The 23,139-nt window shown below is 37.4% G+C and overlaps 1 protein-coding gene across 3 annotated transcripts; it reads right to left on the minus strand.

The window, feature by feature from the left end:
• Positions 1-1,017: 1,017 nt before the first annotated feature.
• On the minus strand, positions 1,018-22,963 carry DHX9 (DExH-box helicase 9). 3 transcript variants are annotated; one of them, XM_072419779.1, is made up of 28 exons: positions 22,886-22,963; positions 19,790-19,934; positions 19,261-19,401; positions 18,604-18,715; positions 17,826-17,941; positions 16,768-16,916; positions 15,219-15,265; positions 14,507-14,643; positions 14,143-14,232; positions 13,018-13,176; positions 11,974-12,051; positions 11,055-11,246; positions 10,427-10,568; positions 10,244-10,326; positions 9,978-10,134; positions 9,288-9,388; positions 8,598-8,811; positions 8,128-8,222; positions 7,829-7,902; positions 6,095-6,247; positions 5,806-5,966; positions 5,568-5,679; positions 4,544-4,705; positions 4,331-4,458; positions 4,013-4,242; positions 3,242-3,357; positions 2,320-2,520; positions 1,018-1,821 (listed from the first exon to the last, which is right to left on the minus strand). In XM_072419779.1, the coding sequence occupies exons 2-28, from the start codon at positions 19,898-19,900 to the stop codon at positions 1,473-1,475; spliced, it is 3,810 nt and encodes a 1,269-aa protein (XP_072275880.1). In that variant the 5' UTR covers positions 19,901-19,934; positions 22,886-22,963; the 3' UTR covers positions 1,018-1,472. The 3 variants fall into 3 exon arrangements, with proteins under 3 accessions (XP_072275880.1, XP_072275878.1, XP_072275881.1); XM_072419777.1 differs by having other exon boundaries at positions 18,604-18,718; XM_072419780.1 differs by lacking the exons at positions 17,826-17,941; positions 18,604-18,715; positions 19,261-19,401; positions 19,790-19,934; positions 22,886-22,963 and adding an exon at positions 15,814-15,875 and having other exon boundaries at positions 16,768-16,810.
• Between the last annotated feature and the right edge of the window lie 176 nt (positions 22,964-23,139).

Consider the following 23,139-nt stretch of genomic DNA (forward strand, 5'->3'; position numbering starts at 1 on the left):
ATTTGTCATTGATTGTCATATGTTTTAAGTCCTGGAACAGAATTATTGCAGGTTTGTTGGATCACCCAGGTTCTCCCATAATAGTCCATCTAAATGTTTCTCAACCATGGTTCCTCTAGAGCTTATCAGGGATTCCTAATGATGAGCAATTTGTGCCTCACAGTCAATTTAACTTGATTACAATGATCATTATGGCTATCTGGTGACATTCTTCCCACCGTTCAGGAATTTAGGAGGCATTTCCATAGTGACCACCACACTAACATGTTACGAGTTATGGATTTAGTAATTAATGGACTCCTCAATTCAGGCCACCAACTCACAGTATGCATGATGAGGGGAATTTTGGTTGCTTAGTGATGTGACCTCACACAGTCACTATTTACTTTGTAAGTGGATTTTTGGACTCAAATCTATCCCAGTTCATCCTGCTATTCTCTGTGAGCAAATATTGAGGAGACCATTGCTTCATGAGACTTATGCTTTCCTCCTGAGGAAGTGGATCACACAGAGGTCTGCATTTTATTGATGCAGCAGTCAATTATAAATTGCTTGGCAACAAAAATGGGCATAAAAAGTTCTCATCTGACCTATTTTCCAAGGAAAGACCTATTACTCCCCTCCAATAAAATGCTCTATTGTGTGGGAGGACAGAATGCCTCTCCAGGTAAAGCATATTCAAGTTATATGCAAAGCACTGGTATTTTGAGATTTTGCAAAAACGTTTTTTGTATTTATACTTTAACCTCATGGTCCCACTTAATCAACGTGGTTTTTCTAAATACAATCCATGTCTGTTTTGCGTATTAAAAAGTTTATGTCAGTAATTTGGAGCAGATAAACACAAAAGGTTTGGTGAATAGGTATAATATATAATTATATTTATCATTGTACATACAACCAAATGACACTTCTGAAATGAACAGCATTGGTTAAATTTTATGGTTGTGCCAAGCTTTTTTTCTCCTTTTGTTTCATTGAAACATTGTACTTAACTGTTAAAAATGATTTAGGAAGCACATTTTGAATTCTGTTTTATTTGCATTGAAAACACAGTCAAAAATATGAACAATAGGTATAAACAAAAATCTACAACATAAGGTTTATACGTATTACTGCGTTCCTGTTTTCTATTTGTTATTAACATAAAGAGCAGCTGTTTAGTGACAAAAATCTTTAAACTTTGACAAATCAAAAATGTTAAAGATTTGTGTTTAGAACATTCCTGATACTGAGGCTTAAAGAAGACAACAACACTCCTAGGGCCTGCCAGTAAGGTATAAGCCTCTATATTACATTTTATTGACTGCATTTATAAAAATACAAAAGAAAAAAAAAAAAAGTTACAACACTTTTTGTAACCATAAAAGGTTTACAGCCTTTCAGGAAAGCAACATGCTTAGACTCTAAAAGGCAGGTAGAGAAGCACAAAATAGTGAACAGAAACGTCTCTTGATTTTTCTTGCTTGGATTTAGAAACCACCCCTTCCTCGAAAACCACCACCTTGGCTCTGGTATCCTCCACCGAATCCACCTCCTCCATAACCTCCTCTGTAGCCGCCACCTTGGTTTCCTCCTCTGTAGCCACCACCTTGGTTGCCACCTCCGTAGCCTCCACCTCCATAGCCTCCACCTCGGTTGCCACCCCTGTATCCACCGCCATAGCCACCTCCATAGCCTCCTCTGTAGCCACCTCTTTGATTGCCACCCCTGAAGCCTCCACCTCCTCTATATCCTTGGTAGCCGCCTCCTCTGTTACCTCGAAAGCCACCTCCACTATCTAAGCGAGGCATTTTTGGTGGACGAGGTCCATCACCAAATCTGAGAAAACATGATTTATAAATAAGTAAATTAAGTAGTTTTGTCTCATTTGCTAAGAGAATTTTACTATTAACATTTAGTTTGAGTAAGCTCAGCTTTTAGTGGTAAGAATTAGGTTTAAAAGAACACCTAAGTACATAACTAAGGGCACCCTTACATGGACTTTAACATGTCCAGTCTTCACATCCAACCACCTGATTTCAAAGACCATCTGTCAAGTTCAGCACATTTTATTGTGAACAGATTACAGATTAGGCATTTAGTCCACTGCAAAGATGTGTAAAGGACTGAGCTGACCATCAACAGACAGCATTAAAATCAATTCTCATACAAGTTGCGTGCCTATTTCCAAATGACTTACATTAAAGTTATAGGTAGACTTATAAAGGTGAAATAATAAAAACTACAAAAACATCATACAATAGCAAATGACTGATGTACAGTAAACATTAAAAGTTTGGCTAAGCATCAATGTCACAAATTTACAGATTTGCTTACCTGGCATTCCCAATACAGAGATTGATTCCAGCTGTAGATGGCTTCGATATCATACGAATGACGTTCAGCATCCTCTCATTGGTTTGGTCCAGCTGAGATAAAATCTCTGGATCTTTAGTAACTTCTACAACAAGTGCTTCCATTGCAGATCTTAAAGCAGTAATGCAAGCTGCATCCTCATGCCTAATAGACAGTTTAATCCTGGAAAACAAGAACATTTAAAATATTACACCTTGTATACTGATAACAAGCGTGTTTTTCAACAATAATTTTAACAATTTCCCATTTACCTACATTGGGGTATTCTGGTATTTGCTGCCCATATTATAGCAAGAGCCTCTATCATTCTACCTTGCAGGTATTTCTGATGAGGCCCCAGAAAGAGAGAACCTCTCCAAGCTGCTATGAAGCGCTTTGCCTGCTTATCAAAACATCTGCATCTCAGGCACGATTTATGGTTAAATAAAAAAAAAGTAACATTCAACAGCCTTGACACATGCTGAAAAAAGTTATGAATACATGGTGCATATGGTCTATACCCTTTGTATTTTGTAAGATTCAAAAAGTAAATTGGGATAATTAGTTGTAACTAAGGCTGGGTACACACCTGCAATAATTGTCGTTGGAAAGGATCTTTCACAACGAGCGCTGTACACACGCAAAACATACAGAGATCAGAAAGTTTCTGCCCCGAAAAATTAGGGAATATATAAATATACGATTAGGCTTTACAATAAGCATATTGCAGTATTCCAGATGATAAAACTTCAAGAACATATCAGTTGTTGCAGGATCTCAGATTTACTGAGCAAGATGTGGGAAAATGACTGTTCAAGCCAGTACAGCTGTTTTAAATCAGACCCTGGAACCACCTCCTTAAGCTTTACAAACGCTGACACAATGTGCAAGTCAACACACATACCAGTCATCAAGGATTATCATCTGTCCATCTGACAACACTTTCTTGGAGGCAAACAGTAACAGCTGTATTGGGCTCACCATGGTCATACCCTTTGCAGAGATTGCACGAGTACGAATCTGGGAAGAAAAAAAAAATAAGTAAGCAGCTGTAGGTTTTTTTTAAATTTTATCATCAAATAGGATGCAAGTTTACCATTTCCTCCTTTTTGAAGGTTAGCTGTAATTTAACTGTTAACAATACATTTAGACATGTCTCCAGACTTATCTCAAACTTTAACAAAATGGGAAATTGGTTTAATCCAATTACTGCCTTGATGAATATCTCTCCCCATGAATGGTCTGAGCTTGATCCTTCAAGGCCCCACACAGTTTACAGGACACAAATAGAGGGTTGTCGAGCTAGCCAACCCAAGTCAAATGTCCTAAAGAAGAGTAAAAAGGCCATTATGTCTAGCTAGTTTCCTCTTAAATACTTAGTTCTACCTTGTTCCAGGAGACTACAGAGAACAGATACAGCTAGTCTAATGGTCTGAATACATACACAATATAAAAAAAACCCTCAGAACAGCAACTAAGTTTACCATTTTTGTAAGTTTAGTGAACCATGGCAAGCCTGAGCTCAGCAGATTGTTTACAGAGCTAAAATTTTAAAATGAATACTACTAGGCAACACAGTGTGGTAGAGGTGTGTAAACCATAAACACCAGATGAGCACAAAAAATCCCCTATGCAGTCTTTGGCCTATAGATTCCAAAAAGGATAGAAAGCTTACCTTTTCACTGAAAACGAAAAATGGAGAAGGATACTTTGTCTCCTGATTGCTGAAAGGACAGTTGACAGAAGATTTGTGGATAAGGGCATTTCGTCCCTCTGTGGTTAGGATTTTTCGCTTCTCCTTGTGGTAGCAGACGTTGGGATAAACCCCAAAAGCCAACAGTGAAATCACCACGTCTAGGTTATTATCAGGGCCAGTGCTATTAAAGATTTGATTTATTAAACACTCTGAGGGGGTAAAAAAAACGAACATATTTAAAAACACACACACACAAAATACTGAAGCATGTAGAATATGTTAGTAAGGCTCACTAACCTTCAGGGAACCCAGCATTAACCAGGATATCCTTCAGTTGTACTTTGGCTTCCCATGTCATACGCAATGTGGACATATTGAGACGCTTATGCTCACAGAATCTGATTTCTGCATCTTCTCCCCCCATTCTATGAAAAAAAATAAAAAATGAATCACTGTGTTTATAGAAGTAAGGTTTGGCTTGGACATTGGTCTCTTGCACACAAAGTTTACCTCGCATCATCCCATGCCTGAAACACTGACAGCAAAGCTACATGATCTGAAAATCTGTTGCCAGCAAAGTTTCTGTGCACATATCCCAATCTCCTCCCTTCACTGATAAATGGTTCAGGAAAACAAGTGGCAGCTGCGATGGTGCACACAGCATCTCCAACACTGCAAACAAAACACAAGAATCATTAGACTTAAACACGTTACATTGTGGTTCCTCCAGAGGCTGCCAGAAGTTCCATTAGCAATGAGCAATCTGTGAGTCTGGGGTCAAATAAAGTGCCATTAATGATCCTTTTAGCCACCTGTAATGGTGACATTCTTCCCAAAGGCCAGCAATCCAATTGGCATTTTTTCCACTTACCACTACACATGTATAATGTGAACTGTGGATATAGTAAGTATAGCAAAGATTTCCTGAAAACCATTCTAGTGGAATAGTCCCCATTAGAATGACACACACTGTACCGAGGCACCTTGATTGCATGGTCCATATATTAGCAAAACAGAATAAATAGGTTATCTTCGGTGAAACAAAAAGCCCCCATTAAAACTGTATCTGGTTGGACACATACCTCCACAGCAGACATAGACATCGGACTTTAAAATAATAATAAAGTTTTTTGTTTGTTTTTTTTTTTTTAAACAGAATTTGACAATGACTATGTAGTGATTGCTAGAAAGCAGTGATATGGGAAAGAGAGCAATAGGGAACTTACAACAGTCTATGTACAGGCACTGTACGAGTGTGCTAGTATAAGAAATATAATAGATCACTTTACCAGCCCAACTCACTTGTATGGAAAAAGCATTGTGTGTGCTCGGGTATAACAGCAAATCTGTAACAATCTATTGGAAAGGGAAATGGTAGATGGCTAGTACTCCCTTAAAATACAACATAACTATCATTTCATGCTTCCCATTGGATTATAAACTGCAATTTGCAGAGCCCTCACAAGAAATATGAAAATACATTACAGGTAAATCTGAAGAACAAACTAATAAAAAAAGGACCATATGAACTCACTAGAAGATACAACCCATGATCATCATTTTTCCAAGACGTGGCTCGATAGGCAGTTTTGCTAATATTCTTCCCAGAGGAGTCAGCTCATCATTCGTATCTAATGCGTCCAGCTCTAAACACACAGATTTTAACATTTAAACAATGATACAAAACATCCACATTTGGAGCAGATTTGCAGCCAGCTGTTATCTGCTCAAACCAACAAAGGTCTGAATCTAGAGACCCAAACATTACTTGCCTCTCAGTGTGTGCTCAGCTTCTATCACAGCATCCAATGGAGGGGGCTCTATAGCCTTTGACAAGAATTGGCCTATAGCACCCAGACGAAGGAGCTTAATACTCAGGGCAACCTCATGCAATGGAGTACGGAATATTTCTGGTGTAAGGTGAGTTTCCAAACTACAAAATAATGGTATCAAAAAGGTAACATTATTTGCAGTAGTTCAATAGAACACAAAGTAAATGTACATAATTCCATTACTAACACAATTCTGAACAGTGTAAAATCTGATTGGTGGGTCTCTCACCGTTCAAAGCGTGCTTTGCTGCACAAATGGAAGCAAAATCCAGGTCGTACACGTCCTGCTCTTCCTTTTCGCTGCTCAAGATTAGTCTTCGAAGCCCAAACTGTAGCATAATTTGTCATGTTGTTGTGAGATGTAAACAGTTTTACCTTTTGCCTGTAAAGAGAATAAGAAAAAGGTTACAAGGTTTAACATGTTGTCTTGGAGGAAAATTAAACTGTATTAAAAGCAGTCATACATTATAATCATTAAGTTGCATATTACACAGTACTTTACAAGGACCATAGTCATGTCACTAACTATCCCACAGAGGGGCGCACAATCTATTGTTCCTACCATAGTCTTTTGTCACACACATCCAAACAGTCTAAGGCCAATTTTCAGAGGAAACCAATTAACCATACTGCTTGTTTTTTGTGGGAGGAGACTGGAGTACCCACGCAAACATGGGATGAACATAGAAACTGCAGATAGTGTCCTGGCCGAGATTCAAATCTTGGACCTAGCACTTCCATATGCATTTGCATGGTGCCAACATAATATGCTGCACTTTACAGAGTTCATAGTTATGTCTCCTAATGTCCCTAACCTAGTCTAGGCCAAATTTATTGGAAGATAAATCAACCTTCCAAATGTTTTGGTAGGTTAATGTGGGAGTAATCACATGCAGACACAGGGAACACACACAAACAACATACAGATGGTGTTCAGGCTAGGCCTAGAATACCACTAGAACTCTTTTTTTTTTTTTTTTTTAAGGAGGAAAAAAGTGAATAATTAGTTAAAAAATAATTCTAGAAATTTGGTAATTATAATTTTAAATAATGGGTGCCTTTCAAATAGCCTTCCCTTTCCTTCTTAACACATTTCTAGAATTTTTTGAGGCTAGACACATTCGGTCAACCGGTTTACTGGGGCTAATTGAAATTCCCTTCTGGACAGTTTCTCTTTTGTGATAAAGGTAGTTAAAAGATAAAATTAAAAAAAAAAACAAAGAGGTTCATAACCTAAAGAATGACATGTGTGGGTCATTACTTTTCCAGTTGCAATGATCACATACAAGAGCACCCAGAGTAGTTTGGAAATATTCAAATATAACATACCCCGATTTAGGAAATATCTGTATTTTTCTGTATTACACATCTGTAGTAACCATTCATCGTGTCATTTTTGTATCCAAAGTGTTAACAGAAGCTTTTATTCAGTGGCAGTGCTATAGTGGTTTGCATAGGAGAACTCAAAATTCTAAGTTTGGGGTCAGGGGGAAGTTGTAAGTGGAATGATTAAACAGATATGAGTAAATGCCTGTTAGCAGTAATGTACCAATTTAGTGTACTTCCAGAACATGTAAATAAGTTCCCCCTGTAGTGACTTGTACTTATTCGAGCGGTGACCAAAGAAGCCAGATAACCCATGTTCTAGGATTAAAATATTGCTTGTAACAACCAGGCAATTTTTTCACTTAAATCTGCAATAAATGGCTTTGGCAGTGCGAGCACTCCTCATCCCGCTCTTTGCTATAGAGTAGGACTCAAAAAAGATGACATAGGTTATAATGGCACCATAACATGGTTTTAAGATATTCCCAATGCTTATGCAAAATCTCACATACCACCCAGTCTGGCATTCTAAGGATGACAGAAGAAAATATGTGTAATTACTATTCCACACACAAATCCTTGAAAAATCAAAATGTTATAGCACCACCAAGTTTATGGCTAATCAATAGAAACTTACTTGCAGGAATCTATGACATAAACCACATCGTTGATAGTAATACTGGTTTCAGCAATGTTTGTAGATAAAATTACCTGAAAATAGGAATAAATACTTTAGAGCTTCAAAAAAATACAGAATACTTAAAGCACAGATCACTATGTTTATTCCTATTTATCTATATGTACTGTGTTAGTTTTATTTGTTATTTCACATACTTTCATTGTATTTTAAATTTAATAAAAATATTTAAATTAAGAAAAGCACACATCACTATGCTTTGCATATAGAGTGTGTCTGGGGGGGGGGGGAAGGTTTACCTTGATCATACCATCTGGAACAGGATCGAACACCTTCCTCTGCTCTTCTCGTGGAATTTGAGAATGCAGTGGCAGAATCCTGTATCGGTGACTGCCTGAAAAAGTCAAAGATGTGAAAGAAAAGAGCTACATTTAACTTTTGCATAATGGTGTTTCTCAAAAAGTCCCAATGCCTGTTAACAGTTGTTATATTATGAAACAATGACGTTGACAGCCAATACAGTATCTAAAATAAGTTTCTGAGCTCAGGTACATTCTGTCTACCAAACACTGATACTTAGATAAAATACTGAAAGGGATTATAATTTTGCTAAGTACTCGTACCGCACTTTATAATGAAGTGACAAAAGGAGCGCGTTGTCAAAACACCAAATCTTATTTTTAAAAGGTGAATAGGAAAGGAAGCTGACAGGCTGTCATCTAATACAAATCTTAACATATGCATACAAAAGTTTTCAAACAAAATTTACCAAAATGTGGGTTCATCTCGAGATGCTTCTGCACTGTGTAAATTAGGTTCCAGCCAGGTAAAAACACCAGAACAGCACCAGGTGCATTTAGAGTTTCAATGTACTTTAGAAGCGCTTCAATAAGTTCGATAGGCGTCTCCTTCTCACTCAACTGAGACATTGAACGCTGGGTCTCTGGGCCATAATTAGGACCACATACGAGATTACAATTTGTCTAAAGAGAAAAAAATAAACAAAACACCATAAAATGTTTACAACTTGATGAACCCTATTTCAGCACACAAACTCCAAAAGGGCAGTTTTATTAATTGCCTTCCTGATGCCTTCTTTGCCATCATCATTGCCTCCCAAAGTTTTGACAAACACTAGAGTGTTCTCAAACAAAGGAGTTTTAACAGCAGCAGCTACCAGAACCTGAGCTATCATTTGTGGTAATTTGTAGACTAGCGGTTTATCCTTAAAAACAGCAATGAAAATCTAGGATGAGCACTTGAAGTGAGACAAAAAAAAGGTTATCAAGTAGAGTTACGTATAGGAGTCTTTACAGTGAAAACTGCTTAATGTATTCAGTGTACACTGCCTGGTGAGCATAAGATATGTATTGATGTATTGGGGGGGTGATATAGACAGTTAAAATATAGGTCACAGTTTAGCAGCGCATATACCAACTGCTTACAAATGATCACTTACCTCCTCGTCCTCTCCTCCCTCTTCATCTTTGTCTTTCTTCTTCTTGTCCCTTGGAGGTGGGATGAACCGAGTCATCTGAATACAGTCCTCCAGGTAATATTCTGTCAATAGGTCACATCAAATTACACATAATGGTAGTTCAGACAAAAAGCCATTATGTTCTTTCATAGAAACCAGTAAAATAATTTACCCAAATCATTTACATATCTAGTTTTCCTGTTAAATGGGAAATATGGTATCTCTATAGCGTATAGAGTTATAAGTAACATACATAGATCATATCCAAAAAAATAAAAAATAAAAAAATAAACAAATTTTTACCACATTAATTATGCATCCGAAGCATTATTACTGGCTAGAGACACCGAATGCAGACTTTTCCTGTCGACTACCAAGTTGCTACAAGACACAGTAGTAATGCATTGGTTTGCACAAAAAACACGACAACATTCTTTGGGATGGTGCTGTAAGAATATTAATATCCGGACTCCATCTCTTTAAATGCAGTACATACACAATACTAATAAACACACTATGACATTATATTTAAAGCCTTGTGTGCATTTGAAACTTGTAGAAAGTTTTTTTTTTTTTTTTTTTAATAGTTTTTTAGACCATATAGCAAATAAATCCAACTCATAAAACATACATGCCTGATGAAGAAGAATGTATACTTTGTCGAAAACATACCTTGCACTGGAAAAGTCCTGCCAAAGACTTCAATGACCGGACAGTTAAAGAAATATTCACAAAACATGGTTGTATCTATTGTGGCAGACATAAGTATAACCCTAATTTCAGGGAAAGCTTGAATAACATCTCGGAGTACAACAAGCAAAAAGTCTGTCTGAAAAAATAAATAAATAAAACCATTAGAGCTTTCTTAAAAAATAAAAGTAATTGTTTTGTAATTATCAGGATAGCCAAATTCAAACAGTTTACACAGGCATACTCACATTAATGTCCCGCTCATGGATTTCATCCACAATGACGTGACTGATCCCTCTAATACCAGATTCCAGTTTTCTCAGAAGTACACCTGCCAAGTTAGATATATTAGGAATATTAGAATTAACACTAAATACTTATTCAAAAATCTAATTTTTATTATCCACATCAGAAAGAATGCAAATTCTTACCCACGGTGCAGAAGAGCACACTGGCATGAGGACGAGGGAGCACAGATTCGAATCGCACACTGTAACCACAGCTTTTTCCAATATCTTCCCCCCTTTCAAAGGCAACTCGCTCAGCCACAGACACTGCACTAATTCTACGAGGCTGAAAACACATGTACAAACAAGGTGAAAATCTTAAAATGTATGGAAAACTAAATCCTTTTTCCTCCTTTTTAGAATGGTTAAGACGACATTCATGATTTTTTTGTGTACTCTGTGTTTAGTCTTGGAGATTTCACCTTACGTCCTGTGCCAAAGTATGCCAAGAAATAAAAGCAAACCTCCCTAAGTGAGGGGATGTACCCTATTTAACAGTTGTACCAGAACAAGTTTCAAAATTGGAAGATTTGCCCTCACCCACTGTTCCTGTGACAACTCAAAAACAATTTCCCATCATTTCCTGTACTGAAGGCGGAGTACCAGGACTGATAGGAAAGATAAATCTCCCTCCCAAGGACACAGGCAAATGAAACATGAAAGAAGTTCTACCGTTCTATATTCTGTGGATACATAACATACGGTTTCAGCTTTACATATAATTTACTTTTTTGCAAAAAAATTTAAGACCTATTATAGAGGCCATCCGTACCTGAGTTACCACAATATTGCACTGGGCAGCTCGATCATTATGGATAAACTCGTCTAGAATGTATTGCGGCACCTGGGTGGTTTTACCACAACCAGTAGCTCCTCTGATAATAACCACTGGATTATTGTGAATTGCACTCAGGATTTCACTCTCAAACTTCTTGACAGGCAGAGACTCCCGATCGCTTAAGATCTACAAAAGGGAAAGAAGAATTTTATTTTTTCTTCACATATAAAAGACAACTATATAAAATATGTCTCTTGTATGTAGTCTACAATCCTAGACACATGAAAGGCTTCATATTCTCCTTACATAAGATGTTGTGAAAGTATCTACCATTTAATGAACATTAACTATGCATACACCTGTATGCTTGAAAGCCTTCTGTATTCAAGAAGACTGCTTCCTAGTTACAGTTAGGCAATGGTTTTAGCCAAGGTACCTTGAGGTGACCTTAGTCAAACTGCTTCATTGGCACTACTGCACCAAACAACTATTACCATGACAGCTTGCTTTAAATTTTCTTTTTCAGAAAAGGATGATAAATTAGAAATAGGATGTTCCTTTTGTGGCTTTGCCGTATTCTGGACAGTAAAATGTGGCCATTAGGAAAGATGCATCCACCTAAGATTTTGCTTGCAGCTACAAGATGAATTTTTATTAGTGTTCATGGCTGAAGAAACAAGATTACAATGCTGAACCATTTCAGCTTGGAGTTGAATTAAAAGCCAGACTGCTATACCAACTTGAAGCTCAACATTATTTCCAGGTGGTGAAGAGGAACCATTTGGCGAATGGAAAATTCCATCTATAAAATGAACTCTTTCAGTCAATTAAAAAAGGTGAACTCCTAGGCACAATATTTGTTATACAGACAGTGAACATGGTAACCAGACTGCCAAAGAAGTCTGAGCCCCACCTGCTGCAAGTCCTTATCATTTTCAAGCTGGTACATAAGGTCACTCTTCAAGTCTGTGCTGATTTGTTCCTGTGTTGCCTACAAAAAGGATTAAAAAAAGATCAAATCATGTAAAATGATGCTACACATTGTTCAGAATCTTGCTATTGCTAAAAGCAAAATTATATGTATAAAAAAAAAAAAAAACATAGTTTACAGTTGTGCACATAAGTTTACATACGGTTGGGAAGTATCAGTCATTCTTTGGAAAATTAGAATGTAGAAAACTTTCATTTTGTTTTGTGCTCAGAGTAATTTATTATCACATAATTGTGTGTTTGATTTATGTTATGATTGAAACTAACAAAGAGGCCTGATCAAAAGTTTGCAAACCCTTAAATGATGGGGCTAATAATATTCAAGTTGACATACAGGTTCGATGATGTGATTAAGAGGAAGTGTAGGTTATAATTAAGGGTAGTTAGGCATCCATGAAAAATGATGGCAAGATGAATGCAGCAAGTTACCAGAAAAATTAGGACAATTTGCTTTCATCAGTCCCAAAGCTGTGCATGGTACACACTTGAATCTTTAAGCAAAACAATGATCCAAAATACAAGGCCAAGTCAACCCTTCAGTGGCTACAGGAAGAAAAAGTGAAGGTGCTGGGGAGGCCATTACAGTCTGCTGATCTTGGTATCATTAAACCGCTTTGGGGAGATCTCAAATGTGCAAATCCAAGACCTGGAAGTTTTTTGCTAAGAAAAATTGGCAACAAAACCCAACCTAAATTAAGGGCATAATTCACAGTTATCACTGCATGTCATAATGGTTGCTAAAAGAGAAAATACACAGTATTAAAAACTAAGGGTATGGAAACTGTAAAAGGGTATTATTGCTATGCTTTGTTCCATGATTGTGCTTTTCTGTGATGTTGTATATTTTAATTGGAGTTCCATTCAAAGTAAGTGAAATTTGTTTTGCCTGACCACTGACGTTTTTAGTGTGAAGTTTTAAGCACAACTGGACCTAAACATTTAAATATAACATATTGAAAATACTCACAAAAGCCAGAGGACCCTCATCAATGTTGCTGCTAGTCCAGGGGTTCCAGTTCTCTTGTGGAGGAGACCAAGGTACCACTCCACCAAGACTCCGCTGAGAGGGCTCAAAATGCACCAGCTTTCCCAAATTAAGAGATACGGGCTGGCTAGGGTCTTCAGGCTGTAAATAAATTATATTTTAGTAGGGAGCTTGGTAAAATAATAAAAACAAACAGAGTAGGAAACCATTTTACAAAATATATTTATTCACATTACATTTACTAGTTTCAAAATTGTATGGGAACTTGTAAATACCACCAGCTATCCTCAGTCTACAGCACAACTAAATCATCAATTTGTTTTATTTAAGCAAAGACAGAAATAAGCTGCAATAATATCACTACTCTACCCAATCCCAAAACCAACTAGGAAAGAACGGATAGATAACATTAATTTTACAGTTACACTATGGAACTGAAAATGGTAGCTGAATTAGATCTATGCAATCTCTATAGTTACTAAAACCTAAACTGAAAGATAACCAACAACCAGCATTGAGTAGCTCTTACATTATCATTAACTGAACATTTATGGCTTTATTTCTTGGCAAATTTATCAAATCACAGTTTATCCGGTTTAAGTTATCTAATATACTTTAAAAATAATGAAGTAACAATAATTGACAATAAAAATAACTGAAATAACTGGGTCAAGCGTCATGGCTATTATCCAAACATGGCTTAGCAGCAAAAGAATGCATGACCCGAGTATAGAGTTCAGTGCTTAACCAGCCACGTGGGTTAGCAACTCAGTAGGTTGTGAAGCTACAACTACCACCATTTAGGCCTGCCATCTTAAAATGGAACTGTCACACTCATCTTGTAGCTGCCCATACCCAAGGTGCCCTGAAAAAGCCTTTTACTTAAACCAGTGAGATATCACCTAAAAAAACACCTCTGCTCCAATAGGCCCCTTGACACTTAAACTACCCTTCAACCATATTTCTCACTTCTCTTGGGTGATTTCTCATGACAACTGAAAATATGACAATGAACGAAGGAGGTGCCATGGTCTGTAATAATTTGCAGATGTCTCTTTGCCTTACTGTACAAGCCCTGAATGACATTGAAAAAGAAAACCTACTTACAGGGTATGGCAGTTCAATGCCCAGCTCCTGAACAATACTCTGGAGTTGCTTTTCAACATCAGGAGAAAGATTCACTTCATATGGTTCAACCTGTACAGAAAAAGACGCTAACAGATATAAAAAGAGTTGCCCAACAAGAACCACAAAAACAAGCAAGCAAAATACATTCTACTGTGGACGTATATTGATACAACAAAGGTGCCCACTACCAGGACTAAAACTTAAGAAAGCAGCTCACATGGTTCCAATCATCTCTAATGACTATAGTTTTACAGACCTCTGTTTAAATATAATATGCCTGTCCAGTGTGTAGCACATTTCTGAACTCTTTTTTACATCTAAACATTTATTGTGGGAAACTTACAGATTCTCCTTCTTTCTTCTTGGTTTGTCCAGTGTAAGCCTCAATGACCCCTAAATGATACAGCTGGCGCACAATGGATAGAGCACAGGACTGTGCAGCCAGTTTCTTATTAGAGCCATGTTCACGGGCAGTAATTCCTGTAAAGCAACAAGACTGGTGATAAAGACTGCTAATTGTTAACTGTTTTAAACACAATTTTAATATAAACATTATAGTTGGCTATATAGAACTGAGAATGTATGTATAAAATGATATGACTCTAAAAGCAGACAAAAAAAAAAATACTAAAAAAAGCCTCTAGAACAAGTCAGGACTTCTCCCACCCACAGGTAGCATAAGGGGTGTCCAGCTCCCAATGACCATCTATACCACTGACTGACTGTCAGGGGGGCTTTTTCCCTTGATCAGCAAGTGAACACTTCAATAATGTAAGAGACATTTCACCAGTGAATACCAATGCAATGCTACACTTTTTTAATGACCACTTCACATGCTTTGCTTCTTTTAACATTTATATAATGTACTCACCACAACAACCATATGCTGAGATGAAGATAAAGTAACTAACCTAAATATTTCATCAAGTTTGAAAATAGGTATTGTAAAGAATACTGCATAGCGGTTTTAATGTACTGTAATGTGTTTCTGTTAGCTATGGGAAGTAAATTGAAAGGGGACTTCTGCTAAAGCAATGTTTTTTAAGTCTACTTACTCCGTCCAAGTTGTTTAACAAACAGGGTCATTTCTGCTATAAAGCTCCTGTGAAGATAGACAAGGTTCACAATTTTTGCATGTAACATACATTATGGAGATTCCATTATACAGTATCACTTAGGTGACAGCTTTGCTTTTGCAGTGCGCTGGGGCTGCAGATATCACATTCAAAAGGCAGCACCCAGGAGAAGTCACAGAGCTTTAGCCTGATAATAAAAGAGACTTTAATAGGTAAATACCATGCATAAAATAAATCAAATGCATGTATGCAAACCTCTGGCATTCGAAGAAAAAAAAAAAAAAAAAACTCATGACAGTTTTTGGAACACCTAACTGTTAGCAAGCAAAACGCACAGAACAAGTACATGCTACAATATTATTTGGAAACCTGGAGGGTCACACACATTTGAATAAGCATACTTATAAGGTATTTGAAGGAAATATTAAGGCCAAGGAACTAAAAGCACACCTATATTTCACAAACTATATGCATTGGAAAGTCACATTTTCAGATTCTTTACATCACTCACACAATGCTAGAAGCAGTTCCCTTCAATCCATCAAACAAGGATACAACCCAATTTGGTACTAACCTGCAAGTCTCCCCCTATTAGACTGCGGTGCCTGTGTGTTTCTCAGCCAATCTTTTGTTCACCTAAAGAGAGTGACACCAGGAATCAGCAATCAGTAAATACCTTCACATGGGATTTACTTAGTCCAGCCTAAGTGTCAGCCCATGTCTGAAGAAAATAATGCAGATTCCCAATGTCACCCTTATTTTATTCAATAACGCAGAACCATTTTATATAAACACACAGATTAAAGTTTTAAGAGCACAGCAATTGTTCAGGTGGTTCATTTTAAAGATTGTGTCACCCTTACAAGATTTGTTCTTGTTTTACATCCAAGATTCACATCTTGAAAATTACAACCTGAAATTCATTCTCAAGTTCATTGCACACAAAGTTTTGTGTTAAACGAGTTTCACTAGGAGTAAGTAAAATACTCCCTGTAATACTCTCCGTTACATCAGCAGGCTGAGAAACACACATGCGCTGTATGATATCTGGCTGGGTAATTCCTAAAAAAATCTAATAAAAAATGAAATATTACCATGACACAGAGTGAAAGGTTAATTTAAACTATTAAAAATAACTCCTTCCAAAAAAGAAAAGTCTTACAAAAGGAATATAACCCAATTTCCTGGAATCCCAGAAGGACCATCTCTCCCAAAATGCAGGAAGGTCATTATTATTGGGGGAGATGACAGATATACGAAGAAATATAATGGAAACTGAAAGTCTGTAAAAAAAGCAAAGAAGCATTTGCCAAAACCCTATATTTTTTTTTTGTTTTTGTAAAAAAGCAGGTATTTTACTGTTGTAACTCTTAAATCAGTTAAATTACATAAGTGGCCAATGCATACCTGTGCTCAACTAATATAACAAATGAAAACAAACCTCCAATGTCACAAAAAGACATGAAAAAAGCAACCCAACTCAACACTTAAAATGCAAAAAAAAAACAAAAAAAAAAAACACACAAACCTGTTGTGATCAGGCCCTACTTGTGAGTACTTGTAATCTGCTTGTGTCTTTTCCTTTTGGAAGAACTGATTGAGACGAGCTTTAGCATTCTCAAGGGTCCAGTTCCCATGCAGACCAGCATTCAAGTCCACTTCTTCAGACTCCAGAGTCTATACACAAAGGGAGACAATAAAAGCATTTACCTCAATTTTGTACAAATGAAAGGGCTGTAGTTTGCCGCCAAGCTAGATTAATAGGCACACAAAACATGTCCCACTTCGGTTATAAATATCTGAGCTAAAGCAGTAAAATAATTATTTTGTGCCTTGCATGCATCTGTATCTCATCTGAAGGATTACAAACAATCCACACTATATATTAATCTCCTAAAATGCTCATTTAAAAGCCACAAGATGGGTGCCTAATTGCATGACTTCAAAAAACTCCAGCACTAGAAGCCACAAAATCCTGACAATGCAAGCAGTTAACTTTACTTCATTTTGCCAAGTCAGGGAATATATGAGAACTAACCAGACGTCCAAAGGCAACGATCCCGTCAGAAAAAAGCAAGTGTGCTAAATATTGGGCTGGAAAAGCCTAGAACTGTGTATATAAATCGGCTTCTGATACCTGGTGATTTTTTTTTTTTTTTTTACAAAGTTGAACTCTGTTCATGTAATTGCTCAGTGCAATATGCCTAAGTGTACTGCACATGCTGTATAAAAGCTGTCCCAAGGTGCAAATCCTGTCAAAATGCTTTGGTCTAATATAGGAGATTACAATAGGTATCCTCTGGCAGGCAATTATGAATGACAGGAAATGTATTCACACATTCCTGGGTATATAGCTCTGTGATGGGGAGAAGCATGACATTGTGCTCATGTAATCCTATCCAGATAAAGAACCCTTCCATGCCAACAACAACAACAACTGACTGAGTAGTTCTGGTCTTACACACCTAGACAACTGTGCTGTCACTGAAGACTATTGCTGCAAGGTGAAAGGCTTAACAATAACTAATTAGGTTGTATTCAACTTCCTGAACGAACTACATCTATAGTACATTTTATATAACATACTGCTTTAGCTTCCTGCTCATCTCTCTTGGAATAATAATCCTTCAGATTGGCTCCACGTTCCCAGTTTGCTCCACCAGTTTGAGGGCCATATCCCAAATTTGAAGCAAATGATTCACCTTTAAAAAAAAAAAAAAATGTACAGAACTTAAGTTAAGCATTTATCCAATATAGAAAACTTTTACACTAGTTTATAACCTCAAAAACTGCCTAACGTATGTATTGCATTGGGTCATTTACTTGTAAAAAGGCGCTCCAATGACAACGCCTGATTTGACATGCATGTGCAAGATAGTTGCATCATCACTGGGCCTTACATACACTTCAAAAAGGTCCTGGGCTGAATTATGCAGCCTTCTAGGATGTGTGACAGGTGCATTTTAAATGGCTGCAGGATTTACATGTTACGGCGGTAAGAAACTGGAAGAGGTGGGTGGAAGACAAGTACAGAAATTTTAAAAATAGAAAGGGGTGAGGATTTGGTTTAGGTGAAAGGTCTTCTCTGATTTGAACACTTGCTGTCCAGATCCAACTGAAAATTCACAGATGAATGTATCCAATAAAAACAACCCCACCCCCATCTCTAGTTTATGTAGCTTTGCAACGGCCCTATCAGACTAATCAAGAGTAATCTGAAACACTATATGTCCGTAATAAATGTTTGCTTTTAAAATGAAGATACATGAATATTTTAAGCAAAATCTAAAAGCAAGTAATCATTCCAACTAATTAAAAACATATTCAACCTCAATTTCTTAGCTTTTTCTTCTATAACACTTACTGCCAGTTTCAGCTTTCAGTTGCAAGTGTGGTGGTAATGGACCTCCAGCAGGGCCATCAAATTCTTCTGATTTTACAGGCTGAAAACCATCTCTATTGTCCTCCTGGCTAACCTGCTATGAATAAAAATAAGAAAGGTTTATTTTGTTAGAGATACATATCTGCTTTCATGGCACATTCACCTGCATGCATAAAACTTCTGAATCTACTAATAGAATGAATGGCAAAATTACTCAACAGTTCTACAACAGGTATAACATATCCTGGACAAGGGAAATCATGTTTCTAATAAAAAAGAATATTATGAATATTATATTTATACAGCACCAACATATTACGCAGTACTTAAAGTCCATATTTATTTCACTAACTGTCCCCCAAAGGGGCTCACAATCTAATGTCTCTACCATAGTCATATGTCATTATCACAGTCCAAGATCAATTTTACGGGAAAGCCAATCAACTAACCGCATGTTTTTGGAATGTGGGAGAAAAACAATGCAAACACAGGAAGAACCTGCAAATTGCATGCAGATAGATGCAGTGTCCTGGCTGAGATTCAAACTTAAGACCAAGTGCTGCAAAGGCCAAAGTGCTAAGCTCTGAGCCACTGTGCTTGCCCATCACAATATATACAAGTCAAATAGCTTTTACTCACCCCGAATGATGGCACTTCATCACTTCTGACTTCTCCAATTCGGACCAGGTAGTTTACAAAATCACGGGCTGCATTACTCTGGGCATCTTTTTTATTTGTAGAATTTCCCATGCCTGTGTAATTGTAGCCATCTACACGAACCTGTTAGACAACAATGTGTGTTAGCAATGCATTGTATTCCGATATAAATGTCTGCCAATACAAGGCTGGATAACTGACAAGTGAGGAACAAATGTTTTTTGCTTTAATACAAACAGAGCAAAAACCAAACTCCGCACTGTGAAGGAAAGCATAAATATCAGGGCAAACCAGCTCTTCATATTGTAGAATGATTTATCACATCGATGAAGCCAGCGACAAATATAACCACAATAAAATACCTGTACACATAAGACATGTTAAATAATTAATAGCAATGCTCACCGACCTAACATAATGTGAAAAAAGGATACCTTTTTTCTGAGCAGTCACATGACCGCTTTGGTGGTGGAGCTACAAAACATCTGGGAAACTCTCAGTTATACATTACCTCACATAAAAACTTTTGCCGATTCTTGTTGCCAGCAGAACGGATATCATAATTGGGAGTTATTTTCTTCTTCCCACACCACGCATAAAGAAAATTCTTAACGTCAGCCATGATGGTACAAGGAAGGGCAGCACTGTCTTATGACCTGAAATACAAATATTATAAGGTCAAATACTGCAGAAGTTTTTTTTAAAAAGCAAAAGTGAACAAAGTTTTTCAATAAAATTTTACTTTGAGCATTTACAGGTAACTCTCTGGTCTAAATCCTTTACCTGCTGCTTTTTTTTTACAGAAACATGTATATGTCCCTCTTTATCATCTGTATGTCAGGGCATGGGAGTAACATGAAGAGCACCCGATGAATACGTTGTCAGGTCTTTACTAAGGCTACGTACACATTTGCAATAATTGTCATTAGAAACAAACTATTAACAACCGTTTGTTTGATAATTGTTAAAAAAGTGCACAATGACTGGCCAACAATGCCAATGAACAAAGGAATGTTGCTGGAAATGAACAACATGGTCGTTCAGTGATCTTGATTCTGTGTCACTTTCCGCATCGTTCAAGCGATCAAATCTAGTGTGTGTACATTATTGGTGGATTATTTTTCATAGTTAAAGCATGTACAGAACTGTGCACAATACGATCGTTCAAATTTATCATGAGTAATCATTAATCTACCTGATTTTTAAAACATAACTGGATTTTTTATCTTAATGCAAAGTTCAACTTAACACTATCTTGTTCACAAAAACATTAGCACTGTGCAGCACTGGGTTCCATGTTGGAATCTCAGCAATTTTTATTAATAAAAAAAATAATATTCTAATAAATGCCTAGATTCTGAATGACAATTTTTGCCTTTATATTGCACTAAAGTCATGAACTGTACTAGAGACAAAAAAACAAGGGAGGAGCAGCGTGACGTCAGTGTAGTGTTAAGTTGTATGAGGCAACCATTGCACTTCAGTATCGTTTCCACCATTACAACAATCTCCACGAATACTGATTCTCATCTGATTGTTTTATTTTATTTGTTTATTTCTCAGATGCTCTTTTAGGTAAGTATGACCCTTAAAGCATAACCCTTTTATGTAAGGTCTGTTTTGCAACACTTTATCTACAACAGGCATCCCAGGAGGCTCTTGGGTGCTCCTTGTGTGCATGCCCAAACATCTTGGACATGCGCAGAAGAAGCCTTTTCATGGGGAAATTTGTTTTGGCCAATCTCACGTATGTGCAGTGAGATCGGCAAATTTTTTTCCCCAACCTCCGCCACACGATCTTGCGCCTGGGTTGGGTGACGTAGGAAGAACCCGGAAAAAGAGACGAAGATAGTGGCACCAGGCGCACCCGCTCGCTGACGGATGCCGGGACAACGCAGGACTTGATGGAAGAGACCTCCGGATGGATCGGACTGCCCTGCAGGATTGAAGGCAAGTGTATTTTTTTTTTACTTTTTGGTTATTTCGGCTTTTTTGCGAATTAGTGAATTTTTTTTTTTTTAGTACGATATTTTTATCGCGTGGAAATAGTTTGACATTGATGACTATCATTTCTCGATTGGTCTTAAGCTAGGTACACACTTCCAATAATTATTGTTAGAAAACAAACGATTACGACTGATCAACGAATATGCACAATTATATTTGAACAATTGTATTGTTCACAATTTTGTACATGCTGTAACCATACAATTGTTCGAAAATAATCCACCAATAGTGTACACACGCTAGATACAACCATTTGAACGATGCAGGGAGTGACATGTAAAGGAGAGAGTGTATTGCAGAAACATGCACGATCACGGAACGAACGTACGCACAATGGATAGTGAACGATGGTTGGCCAATCAGACCCGCTGTGATGGTCGTTCATTTCCAACGACAATCCTTGTTCGTCTGCGTCGTTGGTCACCTTTTTTGTGAGCGATTTACGACCGATCGGTCGTTTGTTTCCATAAATAATTATTGCAAGTGTGTACGCAGCTTTAGATTGGAATTAAATAAACCCAAAAAGAGTGAGAAAAAGCAAACTAATATTTTGCATTTCTTTAGTAATACCAAAGATAATGCAACTAATGATAATAGTACCAATAGTAATACTTCACTTAACCGTGAGCTGATCAATGAATCAGAGTCTCCACAGTCCTCGTCAGGCACCATTAGGAGGATCATTATTTTACAAATGTATTTATCTTTTTAAAAAAAACTCTTACCATTGGTTCACGGGATTTAAAATTATGAATTTAGTGGTCCGTGAGGTCCAAAAGGTTGGTGACCGTTGCCCTAGACTGCAATAAAGACATATGACTATGGTAGGGACATTAGATTGTGGGCCCTTTTAGGGACAGCTAGTGACATGACTATGGACTTTGTACAATGCTGCGTAATATGTCGGCACTATATAAATACTGTGTATTAATAATAATGAAACAAAATACGTCCATATTTTTTTTCTTGCAGGCTGTTGGTGGTTACAGCATCGCCACACTTTGTTTCAGACTCTGCAAGCAAATATCTAAAGGTTGATTTGCCCACCCCGGGACCCTCCAAAGACCTGAATAGCACCCAAACCTTACATGTGCTGGCTGAGAACTTCTTGCAAGCCATTTCCCACTATTTAACGGCAAATACACTTCCTGTCCCAGGGTGACAACGCTCCCTGACTATACTGTATCTATGAAACAGTGTTGTCACCCTATGTTTCCCTCCACATTTACACCACAGACACTTTTATATTTTTATCAATGGGGGGGGGAGGGTATTTCTGTAGTTACCATATAGGAGTTATCACTGTATTTCTATCAGGATCTACGGATTTTGTACTTTCAGAAAATACCTGGAAAAACCAATGCAGCCACCATGTGTAGAGAGCTAAGCATGTTACATATCTACTGGTGGTTTAGAATGTGGAAATACAGCATCACCATGGTTACTGCAGCACATGATTAATATCATTATATAATACAGAAAATTGAACCCACTACCCTAACAACGGTCATTTTCCTACATCTTTTACATGTACATTCATACAAGTTATACATGTCACGGCACATTGGTAACATTACAAGAGCCCATTACCGGCACTTACCGGAACACCTCAGGTGAAGCAGCTGCCGCCGATAATAAATAAAACCCCACCACAAATAAAATGGCCGCGCCGCTTTGTGACGCAGAGACTTTGCGACCTATGCGAGTGTACAAAGACCAATCAGAATAGGGGGTGTGACCCGGAAACGATTGTAGAGTAGGCCCCATATTTGAATAGGGCACTGCAGGTTATTCGTATGTGTATTGTAAAGGGCTGAATGATGTTATTTTGTTCTCAGTTCAGTAATAGAAATA

The sequence above is a fragment of the Pyxicephalus adspersus genome, chromosome 8 (assembly GCF_032062135.1).
Source record: "Pyxicephalus adspersus chromosome 8, UCB_Pads_2.0, whole genome shotgun sequence".
NCBI lineage: Eukaryota > Metazoa > Chordata > Amphibia > Anura > Pyxicephalidae > Pyxicephalus > Pyxicephalus adspersus.